This window comes from Macadamia integrifolia, chromosome 4 (genome assembly GCF_013358625.1).
Source record: "Macadamia integrifolia cultivar HAES 741 chromosome 4, SCU_Mint_v3, whole genome shotgun sequence".
Classification (NCBI taxonomy): Eukaryota; Viridiplantae; Streptophyta; class Magnoliopsida; order Proteales; family Proteaceae; genus Macadamia; species Macadamia integrifolia.
The window spans coordinates 28,729,463-28,754,413 of NC_056560.1; the positions used below are offsets into that span (position 1 = coordinate 28,729,463).

Sequence of the window (24,951 nt, forward strand, 5' to 3'; positions counted from 1 at the left end):
TTTCTAGTACTAGAAAAAAAAAAAAAAAACTGACCTTGAAAAAAAAAAATGGTCCACGGCTCGTGATCTTGTCACTTAGATCTAAGCCTAGAACTATAACTTTAAAAATTACAACTCAATTGCATAAATCATAAACATAAAGACTGAATAAGAATAAAAAAGTGATTGCATTAAGTGACATAAAAAACTATTACAAAAGTGATTAAAGCAAAAATAGAGAAGAACTAAAACTAAAGAGTGAGAGAGGGAGAGAGAGAAGAAAACTAAGCATAAACGAGAAAATAAACTAAGAGGAATAATAAAATAGGATGGGTGGAGGAAGGGGCTTTTATAGGGTTTTTTTCTTGCCTCCGTCCTTCTATAAGTCTTCTTTAAGAAAAGAAAGAAAATAAAATTAAATTAAATCTTGGTAAAAATCCTCATTCTCTGAGATATTGTGTGAGGAAAAAGAGAATATGTTTTCATAATTAACAAATTCTATTCTTTCCTTATAATATTCACCAAGATCTTGCAATCTTGATTAAATTAGAAAGGAATCTCTGCATAGCATCTTCAAGATCGTGTGAAGTGGCAAGGAGAGAAAATAATCTTTAGGATTTTGTAGGAGAGTGGATGTGGTACCAATGAGTGGATCCCACCTTTGGACTGGTTCTTGATTCACTTTAAGCACTTTTTCTTGTAGACTTGGAAACTAAAAAAAAACAAGAAAAATAAAAGTAGTACTATCCAAAGTGGGGCAAAATGTACACTTATATCCCTAAAATTTCACACATTATTGTGCTCATCACACACCAATAGCAATGCAAAAACTATTGATATCAAATACTATTGATCTGATATGGATTCATAAAACTATATATGAATAAAAGGGGAGAGAGTTCTGACGGCACCGGTGTGAGAGGAATCTATATGTCACACCAATAGCAATGCAAAGTACGGTATCATTCACATGGGTTAGAGAGAAATATCAGTGTGAGCCCCACCACATCTCATTACGTGAGAATGTGCTTCTTCTTCCCTAATCCATGGAGGCATGGATGCAGGCTACTTAGGACCCATGACATGTTGCTACTAAACTTCACGGAACCATTGGATTCATGGCTTTTGGCCTCTTATTAGAATTAATAGAGATATCCATTTCTCATATACCAGACCTCAACACTCACTGATGATGAACTTCTGATATGATTCTTTCCATCGCATTAATTTGTTGGATTGATGAGCTAATTAGAGACCACAGAATTAAAGCACAACTCAGTTTTCTTATACACTACCAGGCCAGAGACTATTGCATGGAAGCTTATATGCTAATGACATTGAAGGATTTGCCTCAGTCTGGGCTGTTTCGATATCTCTAAAAACTCAATTGAGTGACAAAATTCGCCGATTGAAGAAGAAATACCTGAACAATAGAATCTGGCTGATTTCAGCCGATTCCCCACAGATCTGGATCTCTCTCTTTAGAACCCTGGGTGATGATCATTTCATTGTTCACTATTTCAGCAATAAAATTCCTATAGAACTCCTAAGACTGTAAGCCAATAGAAAAAACAAAGGACAAAAACAACCCCATTCATCAATAACATCAAAGTAAGATTAATTTAAATTTCTCTATAGAATCTCCAATAGTGATGGTGAAGCTAAACAGTATTATATGATAAAATAGCTAGGAATCATAGTTACCCAATTGATATATTATTAACAAAACCTGTAGGCATATTATCAATGACTAATATATTATGAGGACAACGTAGACAAACATAAACACATCCTCAATCTTCCTCTTCTCAGAATCTTCTCAGAGACCCCACATCAAACATATAAAATACCCATGGAACCTACAAAACTTGGGATTAATTAACAATAATTTAAGACACTTATAGTCATGCAGCTGGAGCATAATCATAATCACCATCATCATCATCATCATCATCATCATCACCATCACCATCACCATCACCTTCCATGGATGCAGTGGATCCATATTTGAAGTCCTTCTCATCCTTGTTACCTTCTCCATCTACATGGTTCTTGCACCATGAACCAACACCAAACACTGAAATGTGGAGCATTGTTTCAGAAATTTTGTTGAAAGGCTAAGATAGGAAGATAAAGATTTATAATGGGCTTTTATGTGGTTTGCTTTCTTATATAGGATAAAGAAGGTGGTGGACTCGTTGTGGCACAAGTTAGCCACGTGGGGAGTGTGGAGTGATGGTTTCCAGTGTGTGCAAGGCACAAACACCATTGGTACGTGGCGTGTTTGATGGAATGCCCTAATGAGAAAAAACTCAAATAGGAGTTGGGCTGATATAGTTGCAGAGCTGCGCGTGATGAGAATCTGATCGGAAGCTTTAAAAAGCTTTGGGATCTTATTGGAGGCTAGTGGAGACTGTAGCTAGCCTGCAAGTGGATGTCTATTGCTCCTTTTTATTGGGGTTAAGAATGTGGGGATCTGCGTATTACACGTCGGCACGTCGAATGATACCTAGGAGGGAAAATAAGAAGGCTGAAAAGAATCCATAGCCGTCTGATTTATTCCAACCACTCTCCTCCCCCTTCTTCAGCCCTCTTCAACAGCAGCAACTTAAACTATGGAAACACATGGACCCACCTGCTCTCCAACCGGGTGGGCACCCAACCATGCATCCGATGGTTGGGACTTGGGAGGATCCGGATACAAACCGGGCATCCCAACGGTTAGAGAGGATCTTTTCCATCAAAGAGTCCAACCAAAGCCTTAAAGAACTACTTAGATTTTTATTAATGGGAAAAATAAGCCTAAAAGGCAGTGTGACTCCTATGCCTAGACAAAGTGGGGTAAAATTACCGCCCCACCCCTCATAAAAGATAAAAATCCACCCCTATTGATACTACCATATGCATTCCCATTGACCCCTGCTCTGATGTAAAGGCAATATTACCTTTTAGGGATCCCTCTTCCTGTATTTATTTATTTTTTGGGTTAAAGAACGTTATGTCCTTGTGTACCCTATGCCCATATACATGGAGAAATGGAGTTGGGGCATGAACGTCTTTTCACAGTTTGATTCCGCTTTTCCATATATGTAGGTGTAGGATACAGTAGGAGGTATTAGGGGTGTCAATACGTGGCTCGACCCGACTAAATTGATCGGGACCGACCATTTATAGATAGGCCCAACCCATACCGTTTATTAAACGTGTCGGGCTTGAGCCCGGCCGGTTTACAAACGGCTGGTCTCGGTTTTGCTACTTGGATCGTCGGGCGGCCGATCGAATAACTCCACACAGAGACCGGCCTATTGTGCACCGGCCTGGCCCGACCCTTTAATGATTGTAGAATACCTATTTTACCCCAAAAATTAAAGAGTAAAAACTAAAAGTAAAGACATGTTCACATTTTAAATAATGGTTATATTTGGTATCATTTAATGATTTATTGTCATTTTTTTGGGCTTGCATGAGTGGGTTAGAATATAAGAGCACATTTTAAAGAGGGCCCGTTTAAAAATTGGTTGAAGCCCGTTTAACATTAAATATGTCCGTAGCCAGGTTAAGGTCCGACTAAAGCCCGATTAAGGTAGCCCGATTATAGCCCGAGGCCGACCGATCGAATATAAAGCATACAATGCCTCCATAACTAAGTCCGATTAGTTACATGGGCAGACACGGTGTAACCATTGAAAGTCTTCAAGTCCGATTAAACCCAACCGAAACCAGACCGGCCCGACCGATTGACACCCCTAGTAGGTATCATTCTTTTTTTTCTTATTCTTTTATATGATTTCCAAAGCACTTTTTTCTAACCACAAGATCAACTTTTAGCGACCTTTGTCAAGTGATTAATAACCCAACACAGAAGGCCGGCCGCCAGCCATACTCATTACTCACAAGTCACAATGAAATGGGATGGGAGGGAGAATTGGAAGGAAAAAGAGAAGTGAATGGAAAATCTGAAAACATAAAGAAAGCTAATATCATGGAAAGTTAGTGATGAGTGAATGGAAAATCCTTGGGATACAACTCCTATTTTTGAGGGGGCCCTGGGCGAGGATGGAGGGCAGTGGCACAACTCCTTTGGCTCAATTATAATACAATCTCCCATAATTACTGAGTCAGCTGCATCCACTATTAGGAAAAGTTAATTCTTGGCTTCTGATCATATGCCTCCAATCCAAACAAGTCTTTCAAGAAACACTCTTCACATGGCTTGGTCTCAACAGTCATGCCTTTTTATTAAAATCAAGATGGATCTTCTATTGCAGCTCCAGATAATTCTGGCAACAGTGGGGTACTTAGGGATCATACTAGAAGCTTTCTTGCGGACTTTGCAAAGTATGTGAGCATTACATATGCTTTTGTAGCAGAGGCCGTTGCTATACGAACTGCTCTTCAAATTGCTCTTGCCAAGAGGTTTTCCCATATCATAATTAAAAGTGATTGTTTACTAATAGTCAATATCATTGAAGGAATCAACAATTCCATATCATGGAGGATTTCACATATCATTTTAGAATGCTTTCAACTTAGAAGCAGTTTTTGTTGGCGGATACCCCATCGCGCAACGGAAAACATATCCAACAGCTTTGTGGAGGTGTAGTATCATTATGTGTATCATCAAGCCAACTCTGTAGATGTAAGTAAATAAAAACCAGGCAATAGGTATAAGACTTTAACAAAACAACTACTTAATTGATATGTAATTACAAGTAAAAGATGACTTACTTGTTCAAGCAATCCTCTGAAATAGTAGCAGAAATCGTCTGTCTTAAGTAGAGTTGAGTCGTATACAGATACTCTCCTTAAAGTATTTGAATGCTTTGTATATAAGTATGCAACCGGGTTGATCTTACGCTCTCACCTCCAAGATAAAACAACTCTCCAATTGCTTAAGATGCACTCCAATAAGCAATTCCCACAGGTATATCCGAAGGTAATACTCAGAAACTCATAGTAAACTAATACCAGAAAGAAAACAGAGACCAGAAGCACTTGCAGAGAACAGAGAACCAAAAACTCACTGTATGTATTTCATACACCCAATCAGAATCTGTATTCTGTATATATGGAATGTAAGCACTTGTATTCAAATGGGTATATCTGTATAGGTACCCATATGTATACAGATGTGACTCTATGCATGTATGGGAAGGCACATTCACTTATGGGAAAGGGTACATGTTTCTCATACGTACAGGTGCATGCATGTACATGTACATATATATTTACATATACCAATAATATGTGCCTTAGTGTGAATCCAATCAAAAAGTTATATGTAGTAAAAAGTAGCTTTCTTGCTAAACTTTTGTGAGTTGTCTTTAACTCATTCACAACTTCACAAGTGTTAAAGACAAAATAATAAAAGTAGAAGAGACTTTTGAGGGGGAAATCTGAATTTCAAAAAGACTACTTTGAATTTCAAAAAGACTAATTTGACCATAGTTTGAAACTTAAATTCCAATAGTAGATGATGCCTTCACATCTTTTGGTTCTTCTCATTGGTTTTTTGTTATCTAGAATCGCTTCCCCCCCCCGGCTAATCTATCTTTGTGTAATGATAGTTGTATTCTCCCCCTCCTTCGTGAGGTTCATCTTCAATAAATTTAATCTTCTACCAAAAAAAGGGCCAGTAGGGTTGGGGAGGGAAGAAAAGCGGGGTGGGGCAGGGTTGCCTTCTATGGAATAAAGGGGTAAAGAAGAAGAGGAAAAGGAGGAGGTTGAATAAAATTGAAATAATTGAGAGAAAAAAATTGTTAATAAAATAAAGGGAAATTTTTTTTGTGAGAGAGTATGGCCCCTACGTTCGGACACATGGGAGGCGAAATGACTAGCATACCCTCATGAAAGGGAAAATGACATTTTTACCCATGCTTTCTTATGTGCTCACATTGGTCCTCGTGCACGTGCAGGAATCGTACTTTCCACAAGAAACACTTTCCTAAAATAAATGAAAAGAATAATTAGATAATGTTAGGATAAAAAAAATTATAAAGAAAAACTAAGATAAAGAGAAATGAAGGGAGCTATCAGCTATCTATGGCAGCAACAAATAGAAGGAGAAGAGAATGGACTTGGAAGAACTTAACCCCATAAACCGACTTACTAAGTGAGGGAACCGGAAACCATATCAACCCACATCAATTTTCTTGTGAAATTGATATGGCATCAACCCCCCATATGACTGATAAGGGACCGTAACATTGATGATGTAGTGACATGGGCATTCTAGAATGAGAGTTATGGTAGTAATATTATAAATGTGAAAATCAAGGAAAGGGGAAAAAGATCCTTGTCAGGTTAAGGTGCAGCCTACACCCCAGACAGAAGATCGTGCAAAAATGATCGTCTCGTCCCTTGAAATGAAAAAATCCCACCATCGTTGATGCCCTTGCGAGCTCTTATCACCCCCTTAAGGAAAATAATCCCCACATCACCAAGGTATATCACTTATTCACACTTTCTCTCTTCCCTAAGGCCCTAACTATTTGATGGAGAAAAGCAAAAAAATAGAAACTTGTACTTGTTTTCCACAAACTACCACAAATATGAATGTTTGAAGAAGCGAAGTAAAAAACTTACCAAGAAGAGTTTAATAATTGATGCAATTATTGTTGTTTGTCAATGTGGCATTCAACTTTTTCCCTTCCCACGCATATCCAAAGTCCTACCAAGAATTAGCATCATAGAAAAGTTGATTTAATGTCTCTCTCCTCCTATTTTCTCTCTTTCCCATTTAATCTTACCCCACCTCCAATTCCTCTCTCTCCCATCAAATTCCATCTCACTAAAAATTACATATTCCATATTTCCTTTCCTTCTTTTTCCTTACTAGCTCAACTCATAATATGTGAGAGTGGGACCACCCTTACAAGTGTCTCACCATTTTTTATCCGTCAAACGAACTACCATAAGATTCTATCCCATGTCATTGATCTGCAATGCACATAATGCACATCTGACGGCTACCAACTTCCGCAAGACATCCACCCCTTCCCCCCCCCCCCCAACCACCAGAAAACCAAAAAAAAAAAAGAAGGTACTTCTCAACAGTTGGATGCACATTATTGCTGGCTGGAGAGGATCGATGTCCTTCCTGAAAATGAGAGGGTCCATCTCAATATCTTATAGCGAGAAAGCAAGAGAAGATCTTAAGCAAGTTATATGGGAAAATCATTCATGGTCTTTAATGGCCTAGCCCAGTTGAGAATTTGGGATACACGGACCCTTTTATATTAATCACAGACTATAGCGACATAATAATTATAAAAGCACTGACCCATCTAAGTATGCATAGTTCTCACCCCTGACATCTCACATATGCGAATCTCCCGAATATACCATTTTTTTGGCTCACCGTGACGTACAATATCATTATTTTTTGTAAAGACATGGTATAACAGTAGAAGCCTAAGAAATAGATAGATCATAGGCTATATTACTATATATATTCTGGTTACAAGCTAGGTCGATCATCATCGTCACTGCGTAAATACTTAATTTAGTACCAAGCGTGCATCAACCACATTCTTGGTTCAAGCAGCTCGATCATTATCATAACCCCTCCATCGTCATCACCTTCTTGAAGTACTGATATGGCAGCGCATGCCTGCATGCAGTGCATGGTCACACTGACTGAACATTGGTCATTCTAGCTCATCGTTGTACTTACATATTACTGATTTGAAGGATTGAGTTCTCTACGCCATGGCCATGAGTACCATCGGATGCAAATGTTACCCCTTTATTTTATTTTTCTTTTAAATCAATTTTGATTACCATTTTACCATTGGGTTGTAACCGTGGATCAATATTGGGTCGGTCAAGATTTGGGATTAGTCTTGACTGATATGATTCGATTTGGACAAATTCATCAATACCAATCTTAGATTTGGTCATTTTTACTTCATGAAGGCTATATTTGGTATTCAACATGTGTGGAGGTGTTTTGGGTATTAAAAAAATTATTTGATGACTTAACAGCTATTTCTAATGGTGAGGGACGATAGAAAGAATCTTTGAGTTTAGGGAGAGGGGAGTGATATTTTTTAAAAAATGTAGGGGGAACTTAATATTTCGCCATAGTTCAGGGGGGGGAGTGATATTTCCTTAAAGATTTCTTTGTAACAAAAATAAAATAAAAGACCTTTTTGTAATTGAAATTACTTATGAATCTATTACTTACAGAATGTCATATATAGTCCAACCTAAAAATAACAATACATGACCACAAAGTAGATTTTTCATCCAATCATTTATTTTGATTCGATAATATTTTTTCCTCAACCTTCATTTGTTTCATTATAAAATAGTCGATAAAACATTCCAATAAAAACAATGAAATTTTTCACTTTAAATTCTATGAAAATTTCAAGCTTGCTCAATATGACTCTTCAAAAATACGAGAACATAAGTGCCTTGATTTAAGTCATAATCTCCTTCCTCACCATTCTCTCTATTCCTTCTTCCTTTGATCATCCCAGTGCCAATGATGGAGCAAGGTACACTCTTCCTTGTTTTTTTCTCCCGCTCTTCTCCCTCTCCCTTCTCTATTTGTTCCTATGGAGATTGCCAACTATATTAAGCTTTTCACAACGAATTAGTTTTCTCTTTCTTATTTTGCTGTATTTTTTTATGTCTATGAAGTTCATCTCAAACTACTAACCTTGTTTGATAGCGGAGCTGGAAGGTCTTCATGCATGGGTGCTGGCAAGTCTTGGCATAGTTATAAAGCTTCTGCTAATTGCTGAGAGCGGTATGTTAATCCATGTTTTGTTCCCTCCATTACTACCTTCCATGGGATATTATTAGGGTTCTCCACTTCTTCGAATCAAATGCTGATAAATCCTTACTCCATCATTTGAGTTAACAATTCTTTTTTGTTCTATAGTTATTATGTCGACTGTGGATTTTATTAGTTAATTCATTTAAAATAATTTTTTCATTGGACATTGAGTACCCACTTCCTTTTCACCCATGGTGAAGAGAGAATCTCTTCAACATGAGAATTTGAACATTTTTTAAAAAAATGAGAGAAGGATATTTTAGAATCCGAACATTTTTATAAAAGGTAAAAGTTAATGATAATATAAGAGTTTAATTGCACCATCATATCATCAGCGGAATGAAAAAGAGATTATTTCTTCTCCATGGTTGAAACATAATATATCTTCATATATCTTTTTCTTTTTCTCCAATATATCCATTTATAGAAGAATAATATCACTCCCAAGTCCCCTTTTTTTTGGGTAGATCAGTTCCAACTGAATATACCTAATAGAGAAGAGCAAAGATAAAATATTTAATCTGGTTGGCAAGAGAAAATGGTATATATATTGCCGTGTGGACCCCTTATTGCACTAAAGTCCTAGAAGTCTGTCTGATGATTAAAATAAAGAATCCTTCCACCACCATGGGTGAAGAGAATCTTTTCTTTGCATGATCCTCTTCAATCCGTTCTCTCTCTCTCTCACATAGAATACTGTACCCTACAAAAAGAAAAATAGTAGAATCTTCAAAATATTACTTTGTTTTGATTGGTGCAGCATTGAACATACGTGGGACCCACTTACAGACACCACCTGAGTAAGAATGACATTCCCCTCCTAACATGCCTTTTGCCATTCCCAATCGCCAGTCGCCAGTCGCCAGTTGCCAGTTGCCTTTCTTCTAATTCTTTTCAGTTCTCATTCCTTCATTTTTTATTTATTTTTCTTTTTGTCTTGTACTTTAATGGAAAGGCCCCACACAACACCTTTGAATAATAATCTCACACTAATCCATTTCTTTAAAAAATAAAAAATAAAATCTCACTAATCCATTAAATAAAAGACTTTTAATTTTATTACAGTATATCATAGAAAAGCCCAATCTAAAATAATAATAATACATGATAACTTTGTAGATTTTTCATTCAATCATCTACTTTGATTTTAAAATATTTTTCCCTCTATGGAATACTAGAATAATAAAAGAATGGAAATCACTAAAAGATTCCTCCTACGTACTCTCTTTCTCTGTTAGATACCCCACTTTCCATTGCATGATTCAATTTTTCATCTTTCATAAATGAGAAACTGTACTCTGATGTTGTAGCAAACACTATGGTGCATATGTCTTCTCTATTTTGACGAATTACCTCGAGATAGAAATAATAGAGACGAATAGAAAATCCGAAGTTATTTTCAGACAAAGAAAGAGATAGAAACTGATCTTATCGAGGAAACCACGACCTCTACACCAAGGAGTGTTGATAAAATTCTGAATACCTTCCTCTTAGATAATTTAGGTATTTAATACATATCAGTAGTTATCCCCCACTTCCCCACTTCTCTCCACTACCTCTCATTCCATTACTATCATGACTCCACTAACATAACGGTAGTATGCTCTGCCTTGTGACGTTGACAAGTGTCACATTCGATCTGATATTTATTGCAAGATAGACTTTCGCATCCCCTCACAATAAAAGGTGGTTTTTAACCGTTGGAATGTCTTATGAAACCCCTCATGGGTGCTATTGTAACTGACCAATAATCATAAGAATTAGGTGAGAATCTTTAAGGAGAAATATACGTGTTTTAAAGAAAATGACTCCTTCCCTAACTGCCCATGGCCCAACGGCTTCACCATCTAAGGTTCGTTGGACAAGTTGTTGAGTAGTGGGATGAGACTCAACTTCTTCCTTAATTGCAGTGAGGGATGAGAGATTGCAGCCAATTGTGCTTCATCTACTTCTTCTTCCTTCTCATCTCTTCGTCACAGTGCATCAACGACCAGATTTTCATGCCCCTTTTTATACTCCACCGAAAAATCATAATGCATGAGTTTATATAGGATAATAATAAAATTTTTCATGCAATGATTGGCTAAAGAAAGCAATAAGTCGTTCCTGCATAAGAACCGCTCCTACTCCCACTCCCACTCCAAGCATCGCATTCCACAATAAACCTTTTTAAGAAATCAGGGAGGGCTAGAACTGGAGCTTGCGTCATTGCTGAGTTTCTCAAACACCACCTCAGCCGTAGGAGTCCAGTTAAAGTTGTTCTTCTTTAGCATATTGGTAAGTGGATCCGCTATTTTACCGTAATTTTGGATAAACTTACAGTAATAGCCAGTTAACCCCAGGAAACCCCTCATTGCCTTAACCGATTTGGGTTTGGGCCATGTCATCATTGCCGATATTTTCTCAGGATCCACTGCTACTCCTTCATTTGAAATAATGTGTCCAAGATATTGGACTCTTTTATGACCAAATTGGCACTTTGATCTTTTGACGAACAACCTTTGATCACGAAGAATCTCCATAGTGATTCTTAAATGCTCTAGATGGTCTTCCAATGTTGCACTATATATGAGGATGTTATCAAAAAACACCAAACGGCATCACCTTGAACTCATAGGGGCCATGGTGAGTGCGGAATGCCGTCTTGGGAATATCTTTAGTAACCACCTTGATTTGGTGATACCTGGATCGTAGATCTAATTTAGAGAAGAATTGTGCTCCATGGAGTTCATCCAATAATTTATCAATGAGTGGAATAGAAAATTGATCCTTAATAGTGATTTTGTTAAAAGCCCTATAATCCACACACATTCGCCATGACCCATCTTGTTTTTTAACAAGAATCACGGGCGAAGAGTAGGGACTATTACTAGCCTTATGATGCCTAAAGTTTGCATCTCATTCACTATTTTTTTGATTTCTCTGTTTTGAAAATACGGGTACCTGTATAACTTGGCACAAGGAGGTTGACTACTGTCCTTCAAAGGAATTCTATGGTCATGTGATCTCTTCGATGGGAGGCCTTGGGGTTCAGCAAAAATGTCATCATATTTGTCCAGAAGGTTGTGTAGCTGGGGAGGTACAACTTATTTCTCTACGTCTTGTGTGATGGTGGCGATTGAGCATAACTGCAAAATAAATCCTTGCTTCTTGTGCTTAGTAGTAGAATTTGGATCAGTTACCACCTCGTTGCCACGTGTTGTTATACCCTTGAGATTGACCTCTTTCCTATTAACTAAGAAATTCATACTGAACCGGGAAAAACCCCATGTGAAGGGGCCCAATGTTCTTAGCCAATGGGCTCCAAGAACAATTTCATATCCTTCTAACTCTAAAAGGAAGAAATCAGCAATAATTGAAACCCTTGCAAGATTACCTTCACGTTGGAACGCCACCCCGGGCTAGCTAGTTTCTCTCCTGAGGCTACCCATCACTTTGAATGGTTGCTCATTTGTTGGAGACATTCCCACTTTTTTAGCTAATTTCATGCTTACAAAATTATGGGTACTACCTGAGTCGGTGAGGATGGTAGTTGACGTTTGTCCCACGCTTCCCGTAACACGCATTGTCTCGGGTGCCTTTATGCCTACGATTGAGTGTATAGAAATTTCAGGATTCTCTTCAATGGTCTCAATGAACTCTCCTTCTGCATCATCAGTGGGCTCCACCTCTTCTTTCTCACAAAAGCCTTCAATCAAGAAGAGTTTCTTGCATCGATGACTCGGCATAAACTTTTCATTACAATTGTAACATAAGCCCTTGGCTCTCCTCTCTTAAATCTCCATGGTCCTCATCCTCCTTACTGCCAAAGAGGAAGTGGATAAGTCCTTGGAAGACGGCGACACCTTTCGAGTCTGAGACTGAGGAGCAGCACGTCTCTAAGAGAGGTTGCGTGCTTCATAGAGTCTTGCCAATCCTATTGCAATAGAAAGAGTAGTGGGTCGGCCTGCCAAGACATCAGCTTTGATGTTGTCTTTAAGTTCGCTGAAGAAGCAACTGACTTGGCGGTCTGGCAATAAATATCCCACTTTTTGATAAAATCTTTTCAAACTTTACTTGGTAATCTGGTAGAGAGCCAAGTCGTTGCAATTTTTCCAACTCACCAAACAAATCTTGGTATTGAGTTGGTCCGAATCTAGTATGTAAGGCTTCACAAAAACCTTGCCAAGTGACGTTTATTTCTTCTTATTTGTACAATTGGTACCAACGTTGAGTGTCACCCTCAAGGTGGAATGACGCCTACGCCACTTTCTCCTCCTCCACCCTTGGATGGAACTCAAAGAATTGTTCTGCTTGACCCGTCCAACTGATGGTATCGTCATCTCTCATTTAGCATAGGAAATCCAATTTCACCAATCGAGGTGTATAAGACTATTGAGAAGTTCCCGTGCGCAAGGAATTTCCTTAAGGTTGCTGTTGATTAATTCCAGGGTCATTCAAGGGAGTTCTTGAATTTTCCCCTTGCTCCACATGAACTGGAGTTGGTGACGGGGCGGACATTTTTTCGAAATCTTGTTAATTTTGGAAAGGATTTGTTGTTGTTGGTCAAAGAGTTGTTGTTGGCCTTCTTGGAGACGGATTACTATCCCTTCCAAACTCTCAATTCTTTCATCTATGTTCCGACTCTGATACCAAACTGGTGCGTACATCTTTCTTATTTTGCCGAATTACCTCGAGGTAGAAATAATAGGGATGAATAGAAAATCCGAAATTATTTTCAGACAAAGAAAGAGATAGGAATTGGTCTTATCGAGGAGACCACGACCTCTGCTCCAAGGAGTGTTGATAAAATTCTGGATACCCCCCTCTCAGATAATTTAGGTATTTAATACATAGCAGTAGTTATCCCCCACTTCTCTCCACTACCTCTCATTCCACTAGTAACGTGATCCACTCCTACTAACTACATTCTAACTCCATTACTTACATAACTAACCCAACTATTCCCTCCAAGTACATAACTTCCCATGCAACAAACAAAATACAGCAATCAATAATTATAACTAGCCACGTACACATAACACAGTCCCCTAAAATTTTTACTTTTGGGGTGTATCCCCATTCATACAAAAGGTTAAAGGAAATTGTCATTTCATTACTCCTTAATACCAAACATAGGGTTTCTACCCCCAAAAACAAGACCAAACATAGGTCCCACTGGTGCCCACCCTGTAATCATTATCCAATATAATCGTGTAGAATTCTTAAATTTTCTTTTATTATTTTTAGTTGTAGTTTTTATTTTATTTTCAAATTGAAATAATTTAAATGTAAAGTAAAATAAAATTTAATAATAATATATGAAATAATTTGGAGTTAATGATATAATCATGTGAGAGTAATGGTTATAAAAGTTTCTTTTTAATGTTTGAAAAATTTTCTCCCTTTTGCATCCAAACAAAGCTTAGGCTCACAGTTTAGTTGCAAGGAAATTAAAAAGAAAGGAATTTTCAAACCTTAAAAAAAATAAATGTTTTGTAATCATCACCTTTTGACTTGCCACAAACATCAAATTATTTCAAATTTGGTTACTAAAAATTGGAAAAAGATGGCAGCACGGAATTAGTGGTCATTCATTAAAAGTTGTCTCTCTTTCATGACCATGTGGTGTCTCCTATATATGAACTATGCAATATCACCTCCCATGCTCAGAGTTGATTTACATTTCTCACTAATGGTGTGGCAATTTTTTTTACCTTTAAATTTTATTTTACTTTATAAAAAATAAAATAAAAATTATTTTTAAAAATATAATACTATATATAATAACTAATAAGAAAATTAAGTAGATTATATAATCATATTAGTTAACGATTACAACTTTTTTTTTTTTAAATAATTTCACTTTCCTTCGTTCTACTTGATGTAGTGAAAATATAACCCAAATTGCAAATGACAATGGCATCTAAATTGCACTCTTTATGCATTTTCAAACATTGACATAAATTGAATAAAAAAAAAAATGAACTAGTGGTTTGAATGCATTAGCCCAACAATTTTTTTTTTAATTAGGTGATAAGGAAAGCTGAGTGATTGAAAGTTCAAAAGGAATAATTCTAAATTAGGAAAAAAACATGCTTCCTAACAACATTCCCTTATGCTCTCGCGCATGGGGCAGTAGAGTAACCACCCTGCCCTCTCATATGTGCTCCAACTTAACCTCCATATTGTTTAGGGGCTATGCAGTGTAGCAAACCCTTTCCATTTAAATTGTGTATATAAAAGTTTAGTTAAGCAATTCAGATCCTAAATTAGGTAAAAGCATCGAAGCATAAGTACAGATTCAATTCGCTTTCACTCATGGTGAAAAAGGATTCCTCTTACCATGGTCATCAATACCGTTGGATTGGCATGTAACAGGTAGTTTTACTTTCGACCAGTACAACAAGGGGAAATAATGATCACGCAAAAGTCTAATCACATGGTCACATCATCTATTGAGAATACGAGAAAAGAAAATATCAATAGAAAAAACTAATGATGTCTTATTTGCTTAAAGATGATTGACTAGAATATCAAGAAAAAATATATATATCATAGGTAAATGCATCAATGTTTAAGAATTAATGTCGTGAGTGACTTGATTCTATTAAACAATGTTTAAAGTATCGATATCGATAACCATATTGATCTCAATCGATACTAATATCATTATAAATAAAGTTGTATCAAGCCGAATTAGATTATTTTCTTCTCAAAATACTTATGTCTTGGTTTTTTATACCAATTTACCCTCGTCTAATTGATATCATAGTCATATCGGATACACGATTACCGATACCTCAGGCACGATTAGGGCCGTTCTATTTTCCACGCGTCTCCTCTCACGGGTGCAGATTGGGTCAGAGGGCCCCATCACTGGTCAACGCCGAGCAGATCCGATGTGACCCTTCGTATTTTAAGTTTTCTGGTCCCGACCATGATCCTCTCCCAATCCCAAACCAAATCATCTAACGGTCACACTCTCGGGAACCACTCCTCAATCGTGAAATTACAGTTCAGACCCTCTCCACTTCCCAAATTCACGCCCTTCGACAAGTCACAACTCACAAGTGGTCTAACGGTTTAACCTGACACTACCTGTTTCCCTCATAGCCTCTACTTAACCCAACTACCCTAGGGATAATATCGTCAACATAAAATTTGTTGCCACGTATTCACAATGACAGGCGTAATGTAACATAATTTTCTTTAACAAAACACTTCATCTACTAAATAATAAATAAAAGGGAAAATGAAAAAATTTCAAAATTTAGGTGAAACAAAGGGAAAAAGGAGACAGAGGAGAAGACAGAGACGAAGACAGAGAGAGAAACACGTTCGATAAAAACCAGTCTCTCCTCCTCTGATACATACAGCTTTAGAGAGAGGAAGACAGAGAAGAGGGGGTGGAGGAAGAAAATTAGAATCTCTCCTTGGATTCGATTTCCTTGATCTTCTGAAACCCTAGCCATGGCGTCTGCGACAAATTACGAACGAAGTTAAAATCTGGTTACAAGCCGTCTTTGTCGCCTTACTAGCCGTATAATGGCTGGTAAGCCACCGGGAAACGAAAATGCTTTTCCAATCATGTCATCGGCTAGGGTTTCATCTTGTTCTCGTTCTCAATCTTCAGACATTTCGAAGACCTACTTGATTGATGATGGTCTGAGAAAGCGGATCATCTCTTTTATCATCTGAGGAGAAGGAGAAGATCGATCTGTTTCGATTGGTTTTCCGGCGGTGTCTAACGCTTTGAGCGGTTATGGCTCCCGGAAAAGGATATGTTGAGAGGATGAGAAGATGCATTCGGACGGTTTTCTTTATGTTGACAATGGTTGCGTCACTTCTCTATCTATCGGCGCCTGTTCTTGTTGCTCTTGGAGATATATTAGTGCTTTGTGTTTTAATTTCGAGCTTTACATGTGTGAGATGCTATGGCTTCAAAGAGAATTTGCATAGATACGGCTTCAGAAGTTCTCTCGTGGATATTCCCCTTGTTTCTATCATCAGATCTCTCGTGATAACGTGTATGAATTCGTCTACTCGTTCTTCTGTCCTTTATTTATTCGCTTTTTAATATGTTTCCTTCGATTGTTGATCGGAAATGTTACACGGGGAACCGCAAGCTATTTCCATTTGAAGTAACAATTTTTTCTTCTCGCTTTCCTAATTTTTTCCCCTTTTGCCTTTAGCTGAAAGGGAATGTTGCAGTAAATTAGGCCCCTCTCCCCCCCAAAAAAAGAAAAAAAGCCTTACTTTAGAAGAATTTCTCTTGTGGAGGGTTCTGATGAATGGTGAATGAGCGGAGGCTGACTTTCATGGAACAATTCCAATTCGGTGCATGGTTTGAGGCTTTCTGGAGAAAAAGTTTTCCGTTCGAGAAATTGCAATTTTGTTAAAAAAAATTAATAATAATACATATATATGAGTCCTTTCCCTACATTCACAGAAATTGTAACAGATTTTGCTATGGAGTCACAAGTTTTTTTCCTCTTCTTCTGGATTTCATGAAGCACAACCAGGAAGAAGAAAATGTGCTATTGGAAAGGGTACTAGAGTTTATTTGGAATGCCCACACAAAGAATAAATTTAATTGCACTCAAAGGAACTCAAATTTCGTTTTGTTTGAGATGTTATTATTTTCCTTTCCGATGAAATGGCTAAATTCACATGATGACTTCTTTTTCTTCACCCAAGTGCTAGTAATATTGCACAATTAATGCATTTCGATCTTCCATAAAAGTTTTAATTTTAAATGTTCCATTAGGTGTTCTCATATAAGAAAATACTGATGCCTCCAGCCCACGTATAACTTCTTTATAACACTGTATTAACAAATACCAGTGTAGTAATTTGAGCAGGATTTTTTATGCAGGTGTTTATTCTTTTTGTGATGGCCCAGGGCTCTCTCATGGGCCTTATCTTGGAACAACGACACTCTGCTCCTTTTTATCAGTACTTATTCTATCAGTAAAGGCTTGTATTTTCACTGTAACTTCCAAACTTGAGGATGAAGCTTCTTCCTCCCCAGCAAGGCAGAAGCTTCATTTGAAGAAGTCTTGGGGAATGCCTGTTTTGTTCCTCTCTTCATTAGTATTTGCTCTTGGCCATATTGTGGCTGCCTATAGAACCAGCTGCAAAGCACGGAGAAAGCTCCTGTTTCACAGAGTCGATCCAGAAGCAGTAAGTTTATTGTTAAAATGTTTTTGCTTATTCCTATAAGCATATATATATTCTTCCATCTCATTTTATACTACATTCTGTCCTTACAGAATCAGTGGATAGAAAACAACAGAACATGTATTATCTTCCTGTTTTGGCATGACAGGATATTGTTTTAATTGCATTATACACCCAAACACGCACTTTTTGGTTCTTTTCCTATATCAATCAAATGTACATAACATAAATATGATTGGTCATATAGATATATCTTCGGAGGACTGAATACATTTTGGCAGATTTGAAAAATAATAGTGCATGCTGATTTGTTATCTGATTGTTGAATCTATAAAATACAGGTTTTATCCTGCAAGGTGTTTTCTGGCTTCCAGAAGATTCCACGATCTCCCACACCCTCTTCAGGAAAAACCCCAAAAAGTGACAGTGAAACTTGGAGAAAACCTTTTTATGTTGCTCGTGATGAAAGAGAACTTCCAGTGAGACTACTTGCAGATATTGATAGTTTATTTATTGCCTGCCAAGGCCTTAGGCTTCATTACAAGCTCAGCCCATCTGAATCCTCGTCTCAGTCTATAGCATCTACTACCTTTCTTCAACCCAATCCCAGTTGCAGCTCGCCAAGAATGACCTCAGCAAGGCTTAAATTTGACAGGCCACCTCAAACTGTTCCATCTAAAACCCAGTATCATCTGCACCGCAGCTTTAGCAACCAATTCCACAGTTCCTTTTTATATGATCCATTATTAGATGGTTCTGCAACATCACCTGTTTATTTGTCTGAAGAAATTCCTGTTTTCAGCCTGGATGATGGTGATTGTGAAAGAGGGCTGTCAAATCCTGGGATCTCGGTTGGGGATGTAGAGGGAACTGGGAAGTTTGGCATTGTTCTGGTGCATGGATTTGGTGGAGGTGTCTTCTCATGGAGGCATGTGATGGAAGTGTTGGCAAGGCAGGTTGGTTGCACAGTTGCAGCTTTTGATCGGCCAGGCTGGGGTTTAACTTCTCGGCTACGCAGGAAGGAGTGGGAGGAAAAGCAATTGCCAAATCCTTATAAGCTTGATACTCAGGTGATTGTTTACTTCCAGCTTTTATTTTTTTATGTGGGTGGAAGAACAAAGCTTAACTTATTTAGTTTTTATAATTATTACCCTGTTGCAAAATCCTAGATTCGTGTTATAAATTATCACTTCAGTCTATTGTAAGGTTAAGTTGGTTATATTATATGTTGGGATGCTTGAGAGAAAAACAATGTGTTTTGAGTTGTACTGTCAATGAAGTATTGGACAGTTGTTCTTCTTAGAAAATTAAAAGGTTTGAAGTTCTAGTCACAAAGTTTTGCTCATGGAACTGTCTTAAGCCACCATTTCTAGGTCCATTTCATGAACTTATGCCATCTCATATTATAAGCACAATATTTCATCTCTTAGGTGGACCTGTTTATTGTCTGAGGGCCACACGATACAGTTAAAATCAAATGGTTCAAATTGGGAATTGAATCTGAAAACTGAATTGGGTGAAATAGCTTCAAATAGTTTTTGGATTGCAATATTTAAAGAAAAGAATCTTTATTAATAGAAAATCATAAATTAGTGCAATTTTTTTAATGATAAATCTGAAAAATGAAACTGAGAGACATCAATATAGTTATGAGTACCGTGAGGAGTTTGGAAAGTCGTAAAATTTTTGTTGCTGTTACTTGATTGTTCTGTTGCTGCTTGTCTGGCTTTACACTAGTGTAATGCTTCTTTACTAGTTGCCCAGTTCCAAAGTGTTTTCCAAACCCAAACCCTAACGTTGTGTTGTGTCTTGTGGCTTTGTCAGACTGTAACTTTCATGTTTTTGATTATCATGCTACCAGGTTGACCTGCTCCTTGCTTTCTGTTCGGAGATGGGCTTTTCTTCTGTGGTACTTGTTGGCCATGATGATGGAGGCCTTCTTGTTCTGAAAGCTGCACAAAAAGTTCAGACATCTGCAAATTCAGTCCACGTGAGTAAGCTAGTTAGTTTTTTGGTACCTGCTGAACATTCCTGGCTTATGAGCGTAAAAAGAGCACTGTTAGATACAGTTTTTAAATAGCAAAGACTGTATGGTTGTTAATTTCTGTAGTGACACCTCAAGGTTGACCTCTATCTTGCTCTTCTGATTATCGGAGTGCTGGTGCTACCATTGGATTTGTACCACCAATTCTGTTTCAAGGTTTTTTTTTTTTTCTTTGGGGGTATGGGTGGTAATAGGTAGGCAAAGGAGCAACCATTTTGTTTCAAGGTTATGGCATGAGCAGTAGATGGTCTCAGTTATTTCATTAAAATACATGGAGATCTCTTTCTAATTTTTCCCTTGATTAATATATTCATTATTTCTTGCTGCATCTCCCAGGTAGAGATCAAGGGTGTTGTACTTCTCAGTGTCAGCTTGTCGAGACAAATTGTCCCTGCTTTTGCTAGGATTCTTCTTCGTACTTCCCTGGGGAAGAAACACTCAATCCGCCCCCTACTACGAACTGAGATAATTCAAGTGGTTAATCGACGGGCATGGTATGATGCAACGAAGTTAACCACAGAGGTCTTGAGCCTCTACAAGGTACGGTTTATTTAAATTATTCAGAAAAATTAGTTATGCAACCTGAAGTTCTCAGGATTGGAAGTTGGCTAATACTCCAGAACATATGTCCATCATATATGATTGAAGTTGCTGCAGACATTGCTATCTTGGTTACATTGTATTTTGAATGAAGAACATCCGTGCCATTTACTCTTCTTTAAGGGGGGAGGGTAGTGGTTAAGAATCTCATCGGCAAACTTAGTGATTTGAGAATCTCAGTATTTGATGTTTGTATAATATTTTTGATATTTCTGAAAAACCCACAAAATCTCTTTTCAGCTACTTTGGGAAAAATAAAGGGAGGAAAAATGAGTTCCTAACCTCTAACCTCTTGTAATTACATGGTTAGGGCATGGATTTAGGGGACGGTATCAGTATCTGTAGATACCGATCCGGATCGGATTGGATCTGCAAGTATCGGTCGGTTTTGCCCTTTTCTTTTTAAAAGGTACCATTTTTTTACTGTTTACCCCTGAAACGATACGGGTAATCGATCTGGATCAGTCAGTGATCGGGGATCAGTCTCAGCTGATACCGACCAATACGGCCGATACGATACCGATACTTGAAACCATGGATTAGGGCCAACTTATGGTCTTAAAGGAAAGAAACCTGGGTGGGTGGGGGATAAAGATAAATAGCAAGTAGAGACTGGAGATCAGATCATTTGATGTCGTCATTGCTTGAATCACACAATTAGCTGCATTTATGCTATTTTAAGTGGACATCTAATGATTTTTTTTTTTTTTTCTTGTTATAAATTGATAATTTGATTTTGTTACCATTGCTTTAATTTATGCATCTACATTTGATTATTTCAGTTTGTCAATGTTCTTGTTATACAGATGTATAGTACTGCATGAAGCAATGCTATGTTCAGTTAAATAACTTGTATGGAAAGTTGGTCAGATTTTCTTTTCTGACTGGCAACTTAATCATGAGATCAGGCACCACTATACATCGAAGGTTGGGAAGAAGCACTTCATGAAATTGGTAGACTGTCGTATGAAACAGTCTTCCCATCAGAAAATGCTGCATTGTTGCTGCAAGCAGTTGAGGACCTGCCAGTTTTGGTTGTTGCTGGGGCTGAGGATGCCCTTGTCCCACTTAAATCCGCTCAAGCAATGGCTTTGAAGCTTGTAAATTCTGTAAGTGTTTTTGTCCCCCTATTCAGTTATTTATCTTTTATGATTTTGGAACCATGAAAAGCAAGAAATTCCTCTCTCCCTCTGCACCCAAACGCACCCCCCAATCCAAGGAGAAAGTTGAGTTGTCCCAGCTCAAGAGGTGTGTGTGCAGACGTGTTGCCATAGGAATTTAGGGTTCATTGACATTAGGTAGTGAAAATTATTTAATACAACAACTCAGCCTTATCCCAACTAAATAGAGTCTCTAGTGGAATTTCTTTAATGTCGAAATGATTTGACATAGCACCTGTTAATCTTTTTTCTTTTTACTTCGTCGATAAATACCAATTTTTTAGTCTTTAATTTTTATATTTAACTCCGGTAATAGGTTTTGTGCATAATAAATTAGCAGTAGATTTAGGCTCTCTTTGGCATAGTTTATGTTTATGGTTATTACCTATTTATTAATAATCAATTCTAATAACAGATTATGGACTTTAAACAGTAAATGTTTGGTTACTACTAGTTATAATAGATTATATAATAAAAAAAAATAGGTTTGGTATGCTTAATGTAGAATACATTGTGTAACGTTGTTCATTCTCAGTTGTAGGCCAGGGATATTCAGTTAAAACCTAGAATTGACCGAAGCCAATCCAATTCCAGCCGATCTAGATTTGTCAATCTATAGGATTTCTAGGAATAGGGAGAGAGGCGAGATGTGTGTGTGTGCGTGTGTGTGTGTGTGAGAGAGAGAGAAAGAGGGGTGCGTTGGATTTTTTTTTTTTTTTTTTGGTAAAGATTGGATGTTCTTAATGGGTTTTATCAAAGGACTAGACTCATTTGAAGGGATTTTTATAAAAATATGCGAATTGACTCCTTTATCTTTGGTTTTGATCCATAAACACGTGCTCATTAATGGTCTAGCGCATAAACAACAATAATCGCTTTATCCAATAAATCATAAGCACCTCTCTCCTTGTTTATGAATTTATTGGTATATTGATTTATTTTAATGAGAAATACATATCATAAATCATACCAAACGCCTCTATTTATGTTTATCTATCAAATAAATATAAATTTAAACTATACCGAAGAGAGCTTTAAGAGGTGATAGAAGTGACTGAAATTTGATTTATGCTTATACTCATTTAACTGATTAAGCATGAAAATCGTTGGCCATTTGATTAAATAAATTTAACCTTGTTGTATTTATTTTCATGCAGAGACTGGTTGCAGTGTCTGGCTGTGGCCATCTTCCACATGAGGAGTGCCCCAATGCATTACTCGCAGCTTTGTCACCCTTCATAACCAGACTCCTATCACCTGTCCAGCATCATAGCTTACAAAGACAATAGCTACTTCTTCTCTTTTTTTTTTTTTTTTTTTTTTTTGTGTCATGGAGTTACATTAGTGACAGCCAGGCTCTTCTCTCATTCTTCCTTGCAATCTAAACAAAGAAAAGCTCTTTATTTATTTTTTTTGGTTCTCGGAAGCCAGGCCCGACTGGGTGTAGAGCTCTGATTTTTTTTTTTTTTTAATATACTTCTTTTAATATCTTGGCTATCTTGTGAGTGGAATATGTCTTATATTTGTGTATTTATCAGGGTGGTAATGCATGAACTGAAATATCGTTTGTTTAATATCTCAGCTCATTTAGGGGCTGTGTTTGGTACCCATTATGGGTCTTGGGTCTAGGACACATAATGAACCCTAGTTTTTTCTCTATTTTCTTGCTTCAGTATTCGTTCTAGACCTATAATCTATTCGGAGAATGCCAAAAGTTAATGATTAGAGGGAGTATAGCCCTATTTATATTCATGTAATTTTCTCATGGGTTTTTATCCTAAAAAAAAAAAATGTACATGGCTTAGTTGATAGTGAAATCGAGAGGGAAAGGGCGGAGACTGAAAATCAAAGAATCCATTTTGGACCGTGTATCTCGTGTTTTGGATCGCACGATGAAGGAAGATTTTGTCCTATATCTATTGACTTTGGGGGGACATTCCAAGGCCAGTTGTTTCTCAAGAGCCATTGTTAACAGGTTTTGTTTTCTGTATCCTCTGATGAATTGTATCTGATGCTTCACCAGTTTCTGCAGTATACAACTTCAATCTAGTATGAATGGAAAGGAACTTAAGTCGCAGGAAGCCAGTGGCAAGTTCAATGGGAAAAATGCTTAACTCATCAAACCCTTACTGAACACACACAGGACAAAGCAGGTATTTAAGAATTGCCACTTGTAAATGGTAAATCAAATAAATTGAATGGTAATTAACATAATCAAGGATTTCATTTGAGCTCTTGTGATTTCACCAAACGACTATGGGCTGCTGGGCTTCTATGCCTACACACTGAGAATCTGATCAGTTCTTCATTTTCTGTTCTTGTTATGTATTTTTTTCATTCTAATTCCATCCCTGCCCATTCTTCTTAATGGATTTTATTTTTCTTTATCAAAAAAAAAAAAAAAAAAAAAAATGGAAATCTCATTTGTGCTTTCTCTGTCTAGTTTAAATGGGGGTGTGGTTACTCGCGATGGTTTGGTCTCAAGAGTCAAGAATGCAGTAGAATAAATATTAGGGAAGAAGAACATTACCCGATAATGTATCTAGGATGCCTTGACTAATCGATTCTTTTAATTGTTTTAGCATGTATGATTAGTTCAATAGCATTACAGTTTTAATCGGTTCAAAATCGGAGGTTTAAACAGTTCCATTACTTCAAATCAAAATCAAACCAATTAATTAATGATTTATCATCTCAATCGATTCATAATCGATGCTTTAAACGGTTTCACTTCTTCAAATTAGAATCAAACCAATTAATCACTCCATAGAAATCAAAGCCACTCTTTAGACTGAGTGGATTTCACACCATCACTTTACCAGGATTAGTACATTAAAGGAGATGGATCTTTTTCTGGCCATACAAGGAAATTTTTCAAACTGACCATATTTCCTTTTTTTTCTTTTCTTGGAATCAAACCAATTGATCACTCCATAGAATTCTTTCTTTCACATGTGAACTGATAGTATAATTGGACTCTTTTGATCATTATTACACTCTTGACACTTTATGAAAACACCTTCTTTTCTGGTGAAAGACACCCCAATTTCCACAATAAGTGAAAGAAAACTGGATCATAATTTATTTTTTCCTTTCAGTACTTTGATGAAGCAGCCAGGCAATTGCAGGCTTGCAGCCTTTCTCTTCAAAAATTCTGAATTTTCACCATATGATTAAAGTTGCTGACATTTTTATATAGGCATTACGAAAAACTTAAG

The 24,951-nt window shown here is 37.2% G+C and overlaps 1 protein-coding gene across 2 annotated transcripts; it reads left to right on the forward strand.

Annotated features, from left to right (window-relative positions):
• Window positions 1-16,015: 16,015 nt before the first annotated feature.
• LOC122075141 lies at window positions 16,016-23,073 on the forward strand. Of its 2 annotated transcripts, XM_042640054.1 has the most exons (7): window positions 16,017-16,776; window positions 17,625-17,932; window positions 18,271-18,999; window positions 19,791-19,919; window positions 20,310-20,513; window positions 21,482-21,682; window positions 22,891-23,073. In XM_042640054.1, the coding sequence occupies exons 1-7, from the start codon at window positions 16,512-16,514 to the stop codon at window positions 23,020-23,022; spliced, it is 1,968 nt and encodes a 655-aa protein (XP_042495988.1). In that variant the 5' UTR covers window positions 16,017-16,511; the 3' UTR covers window positions 23,023-23,073. The 2 variants fall into 2 exon arrangements, with proteins under 2 accessions (XP_042495989.1, XP_042495988.1); XM_042640055.1 differs by lacking the exon at window positions 22,891-23,073 and having other exon boundaries at window positions 16,016-16,776; window positions 21,380-21,505.
• The last annotated feature ends 1,878 nt before the right edge of the window (window positions 23,074-24,951 follow it).

Coding starts and splice junctions, on each gene's coding strand:
- LOC122075141 (XM_042640054.1), top strand. CDS start 16,512: ATGGCTCCCGGAAAAGGATATGTTGAGAGGATGAGAAGATGCATTCGG. Junction 19,000..19,790: donor CTTATAAGCTTGATACTCAG/GTGATTGTTTAC, acceptor TCATGCTACCAG/GTTGACCTGCTCCTTGCTTT. Junction 20,514..21,481: donor AGGTCTTGAGCCTCTACAAG/GTACGGTTTATT, acceptor TCATGAGATCAG/GCACCACTATACATCGAAGG.